This window comes from Pinus tabuliformis, chromosome 1_1, assembly GCF_031772625.1.
Source record: "Pinus tabuliformis cultivar Carrire ecotype Pingquan chromosome 1_1, CPIR1, whole genome shotgun sequence".
NCBI lineage: Eukaryota > Viridiplantae > Streptophyta > Pinopsida > Pinales > Pinaceae > Pinus > Pinus tabuliformis.
In genome coordinates this window covers 799,353,455-799,359,594 of record NC_142297.1, presented here as the reverse complement: position 1 = coordinate 799,359,594, position 6,140 = coordinate 799,353,455, and the positions used below count along the sequence as shown (strand labels likewise).

General features: G+C 38.3%; 1 protein-coding gene across 1 annotated transcript; it reads left to right on the top strand.

Moving 5' to 3' along the window:
* Positions 1-537: 537 nt before the first annotated feature.
* On the top strand, positions 538-4,475 carry LOC149216425 (disease resistance protein Roq1-like). The gene is made up of 4 exons (XM_089391200.1): positions 538-769; positions 907-2,011; positions 2,133-2,453; positions 2,540-4,475. The coding sequence occupies exons 1-4, from the start codon at positions 543-545 to the stop codon at positions 3,563-3,565; spliced, it is 2,679 nt and encodes an 892-aa protein (XP_089247326.1). The 5' UTR covers positions 538-542; the 3' UTR covers positions 3,566-4,475.
* Positions 4,476-6,140: the final 1,665 nt, after the last annotated feature.

Below are 6,140 nucleotides of genomic sequence, written 5' to 3'. Positions count from 1 at the left end.
TCGGAGAAAAAATAGGTAAACAGCAGAAACGCGGAACGCGGAGGGACATCAACATGACATCACATGCGCATCTTGGCGACATCAACATCACATCATATGCGCGCATTTCTTCAAGCGCGTGGAGGTTTCCTCTGTGAAGTATTTTATGTACACCCAACCCTTCGGCTCCCACGCAATTTCACTCTTCTATCTCAGTGCCTGCACATCATCGTATCCTTTCATTTTTATCCATCCAGATTTCGATTTCAATTTCAATGGCAGTTGCTTCGTCCTCGGCCTGCTCTGCGTCAAATTCTTACTCCCGGTGCCACGATGTCTTTATCAGCCATCGTGGGCCTGATATCAAGGAGACCTTCGCCACCGCTCTCTATTGCCAGCTTGCTGATCGTGGAGTGCGAGCCTTCCTCGACAAGTCGGAAATGCAGGTTGGACAGAACATTACCTCGCAATTAGAAGACGCTATTCGAGGCGCGAGTGTTCATGTGGCGCTTTTCACTCAGAATTATGCCCAATCGAAATGGTGACTCAATGAGCTGCTCCTCATGGTGGAGTCCGCCGAGTCCGGCCGAGCTACCCTTCTTCCTGTATTTCACGGCGTCAAGCCTGCTGATCTCCGGAGGACGGACAAAGATAAATATGGACTGTACGCTGCAGCCCTGTGCGAACTGGAAAAGAAACCGGGATACGACAGCAAAACAATTCAGAAATGGAGAAAGGCTCTTTCTTATGTTGCAGAAATAAGCGGCTTGGAGCTGGACGCGTTTAAAGGGTGAGGGTCTACCATTGTCCCAATCTGTGTTACAAGTTTTTAATCTCCATAGGGTATTTTATTGATTTAGGTAGATATATGACAACTTGGGTGCTTTTCTCAGTCGTTATTTCACCTCTCTCTCAATGAATTTCCAGGGGCGAATTAGAGCTCTTGCATAAGGTTGTGCAAAGCGTTGTGGAAATGGTTCCAAAACCACCCTTGTTTGTGGCAAACCATGCAACCGGTCTCCAACAAAAAGTAGAAGAGTTTGAACGGCTTGTGCAAGGGGGCTGGCAGAAGGACGAGCAGGCATGCAAGGTTGTGGGGATTGTGGGATCTGGAGGAGTTGGAAAAACCACAGTGGCCAAGCAATTCTTCAATGCTAACAGATCAATTTACAACGGATCGTCGTCTTTTCTGTTCGATGTGGCCAAAAACGCTTTACCATCTTTACAGAGGAAACTTATTAAGGATCTTAAAGGTATAGATATCGAAATTCAGAATTCCGTCGAAGGGTTGGGAGAACTTGAGAGGAACCTGTCCAATTGTAAATCTATCATAGTATTAGATGATATAGATCATGTTGATCAACTGGATTCCTTCTTGCCAATAAAGAATGTACTTCACCACGAAAGCTTGCTTTTAGTTACAACTCGGGACAAGCAGGTCCTTAGAAATGCAGACATCGAAGAGTCCTTCATTTATCACCTAAAGGAACTTAGTACAAAACACTCCCGAGAGCTTTTCTGCTCTCATGCCTTTCGAAAGCCACATCCACCACCAGAATTTAATGATGTTGTAGATGGCTTTTTAAAGACCTGCGGTGGATTGCCACTATCTCTGAAAGTGCTTGGGGCTTTGCTACGTGGGAAAAATAACATATCTTACTGGCAAGGGCTATTGAATGGACTTGGCTCAATACTTCCTGAAGATATACAGGAGAAGCTCAGAGTTAGTTATGAGTCGCTCAATGAACAGGAGAAGCAAATATTTTTGGATATTGCCTGCTTTGGCATAGGAGAAGAAAGCGATAAGTGGATTAAAGTTTGGAGTGGCTCAGGTTGGCAAGGTTCGGTGGGTCTTCAAACTCTACAGGACAAGTGTCTTGTAGAGTTGGAGACAGGAAAAGAAAACATCATAAGGATGCATGATCTTCTCGTACTCATGGGAAGAAATATCGCCCAACAAAGATCATTGCCGATCCGTATATGGTGCGGCACGTTCAGAGGAATTTTCGATCTCTTGGAGCAATCCTTATATGTAAGTGCTTCAATCCTGCAATCGTTATATGTTTCCGTGTAAACAACTTTCAATATTGTTTATTCAGTGACTGTGCGGTGTACCATGTGATGAATCGTTATTGATTTTAAATAATTAACAGGAAACAATAGAAGTGCGCGGAATTAGAATGGCCCCTGTGTCCAATATCGCTAGAGATACTGATCACGCTGAGGAATCGCTAGAATTAGAAGAACTACTAAACAGTAAGGAGATGTTCCGAATCACGAAGTTGCAAATTCTTGAAGGTGAAGGCGATTTTGTAGAAAGAATGTTGAAGCTGAAGATGCGATCAAGGAACCTCATATCGCTCCGCTGGAATGACTGTCGCTGCTCATGCCTGCCTTCTTTTTCAATGAAAGATTTAAGAGTTTTAGAAGTGAACGGGAGGGAATTGGGAAGATTGTGGGAAGGCGAATATCGGGTACGTAGACGTATATGCTGTAATTTGCAAATGAGAATCATTGTTATTTGATCAGTTTTTTAGTTATTGAAACGTGAACATTGCAGGCACCTCAGCAGTTGCTGCAGTTGAATATTGATGCTCCACTGTTAGAGTTTCCAAAATCATTAGGGAAGCTGCGGCATCTCGAACAGATTGTAGTGAAAAGTGCTCGTCTAACGAGGATGCCAGATCCGTTGTGGGATTTGAGAGATCTCCAACACATCGCTTTGGTTGGCTGTGAAAATTTGGAGATGCTTCCAGATTCTTTGGAGAATTTGACAAATCTCCGATACTTGAATCTTAGTTTGTGCAAAAGTTTGAGGGTGCTTCCAGATTCAATGGAGAAATTGAAAAAATTCAAATTCATCAATCTAGACTCGTGCAAAAAATTGGAGAAGCTTCCACATTGCTTGCTAAATTTCCCAGAAATCTATTGCAACCCAGCCATCAAAAACCTGGGTCACGAGGGGTTAGACATTGACCTCAGTGGGTTCCCTTGTTTGAAGATCCTTCCAGATTCCTTAAGGTATCAGAAAGATGTCAGAAGCATCGACCTTACTGGTTGCGAAAGTTTAAAGAGTCTTCCAGACTTTTTGGGAGAGTTAACGTATCTCGATAGTATCAATATGAGACTGTGCAAAAGTTTGGAGATGCTTCCTGAGTCTATTGGGAATTTGACTTCTCTCTCTTACATCAATCTCGGTGGATGTGAAAGTTTAAAGAGACTTCCAGATTCTTTGGGGAAGTTAACATCTCTAAGATTTATCGATCTGGCACTGTGCAAAAGTTTGGAGATGCTTCCGGACTCTCTTGAGAATTTGACTTTTCTCTTTTACATCAGTCTCAGGGGATGTAAAAGTTTAAAGAGGCTTCCAGATTCTTTGGGGAAGTTAACATCTCTAGAATTTATCAATCTGGGACTGTGCAAAAGTTTGGAGATGCTTCCGGACACTTTTGAGAATTTTGAAAGGCCTCTATGCCATCGACCTAAGTGGATGGAAACATTTAAAGAGGCTTCCAAATTCATGGGCAAGTCCACAACTTCGACAACTGCATTTGAAGGGTTGCTCCAGTTTGACCATGTCCACTAAAACACTTGGAAATCTCTCTAGGCTTGAATGCTTAGATCTCTCAGGTTGTCCCCAGATAAATTTGTTCGATACAAACTTAAAAGAGTTCGCTTTTGATGTTAAGTCCTTCAAAAATTTGCAATTCCTCATATTAGGAAGCCCTCTGTTGGAAGTGTTGCCAGCTTCACTTGGTTACCTCACGAAATTAAGGCAATTGTGGCTCCATGGATGCGTGCAACTACAATGTTTGCCGGATTCAATTGAACTGTTGACTCAGTTGACAGAGTTGAATATACGGAAATGTGGAATACAATGCTTACCACCAGGTGTCATGAAGATGAACGAGTTGAGAACGTTAGCATTACACAGGTGTCCTTTAAGGGAACTGCCATTTGGAAAGATTGAAGGAGAAAAAGGAATGCTTGGGCTCAATGTTTTGCAGCTGAATGGTACAGAAATATCTGAGATATCCTTTCCTGAAGGTGTTTGTCCAGACCTTCAACATCTATCCATCACTTTCTGTAATGACCTGGTAGAAGTGAGAGCATTGCCAACAACATTGATATCTCTAGATTTAAAGGGGTGTCGTGCATTGATGAAAACAGGAGGGCTTTGTGGTCTTGCAAACCTCAGAACACTGAACTTGAGTGGGTGTGATAACCTACAAACGGATGCTCTGCCAGGGCTTCAAGCCTTAATTTCTTCAAATTGTACATTATTAAACACTCAACTTGACACTTCCGACGGCAAGGAGGAGGATGCTTTGTTGGAGGTGTTTTGCAACTCTTTTTAAGTAATTTTATTAGAGCTTAGAGGTTAAATCAATATTACTTGCAATAGTAACCAGAGTGGTAACAGTGCAGACACGACTCTTTTTAATGAGTGTGTTCATTGACTATTTTAAAGTATTCGGTCTTTTATGGACTGTAATTCAAACGGGGTGCGAACTGTCAATCTGTTACATTGGCTGAATTTTTGCTTAAATAATTTGATGCATATAAAAATGAAAATGATTTTGAATTAGAGTTGTTTTGACCGCAATTTTGCTTTTTTAATAATGCAGCTAAATGTTCCAAGTACTCTTAAACCTGTCAAAAGCATGTGTTGCAAAACGTTATACGTGTGCTAAGACCTGCTATAGAATATGTTTCTCAGAGTGACAAACGAATTATCTCCAATATTTCATTTAACAAGTTTTACCAAACACAACAAAAATTCTATAATTCATTTTTATAGATATGTATATTTTGAAATAGGTTTTTTACAACTTAATTTAATTTTAGGCAAATAATAAATATTTAACTTCACAAAATATTTCTAAAAATAATTATAAATAAATGAAGAAGATTTATTTCAAAATTAATTATGTTTTTTTATTTTCCAATTTAATCAAACAAAATACTATAAATAATATACATTATATATGAAATATTTTGATTATAAAATGGGTTATGATTTTTAGACGTGTTATTAATAAGTCAGTATTGGTTTATGATATTGTAATAAAGTTCATTCACAAAATAAAAATCTCCATGCCAAAATGGGGTGAATCTCCATGGTAAAGGAATCTTGTTTTATATATATATATATATATATATATATATTATTATATATAATAATATTTTAAAATAAAGTTATAATTTAGTTCATTGTTATGATTATTTTTAATCTTGTAATATGAGATGTATTATAAGTGTGTGTTTTTTTGCCTATCATAAAATGATGGTTATAGGCTTTTCCCAAGGATTTAATTTATATAGCTATGTTCGTAATACAAATAAATATGATTATAATTTTTGTAATATTTATAAATATGTTCATAATTAAATACAAAATTATTTAAAATAGATGAGTATATAATTTGTCATTTATATTGGTATATTATGAGTGAAAAAATTAGAGAAATTTCATATTTTAGTAGGCCCCAATTTGGAGATTTGGGATCCAAAATCTTCCAATGTCAGTTTTCGTCATCAAACTACACCAACCCCTCAATGTAGTTCTACGAACCAAGAACTTTCCAACACTATGAAAATCACCTCAATCGGAGTTCATATGTGACACGTATGCCTCAATGTGGTTCTATGAACCAAGAACAACTTTCCAACGCTGTGAAAATCACTTCAATTAGAGTTCATATGTGACATGTATGCCTCTTGCAAGTTAAGTACCCTCTTGACCATCATTACTAAGTGGATGCCTTATCAATCCCCATTACTTGCATATGTGGGGCTAGTCACATGTGGAATTTTAAGAAGAATCTATAGGGTCCAAAATTCTAACATCAATTTAGGGTTGAAGCATGTAAAAATTCTAATCCTAATCCTAAATGCCTAGCATACTATGTTAAATATTGAGTTGTTAGGAAGATATTTGAGTGCATAACATAGGAGTGATATTTAAGCCCCAATATCAAAAGAAACCCCATAATAAGTGCACATTTCTTTGTACCTCCATTTCATAATTAAAGAAAAGGGATTATAGCATAAACCTCACCTTCTAGTTGAATTTTCTCCCATGTCACAACTTCTATTGATTTGTGTAAATGGTGTATTCATTTACTTGTTTTTTCATTTTGAAATTTCAATTATTTTCA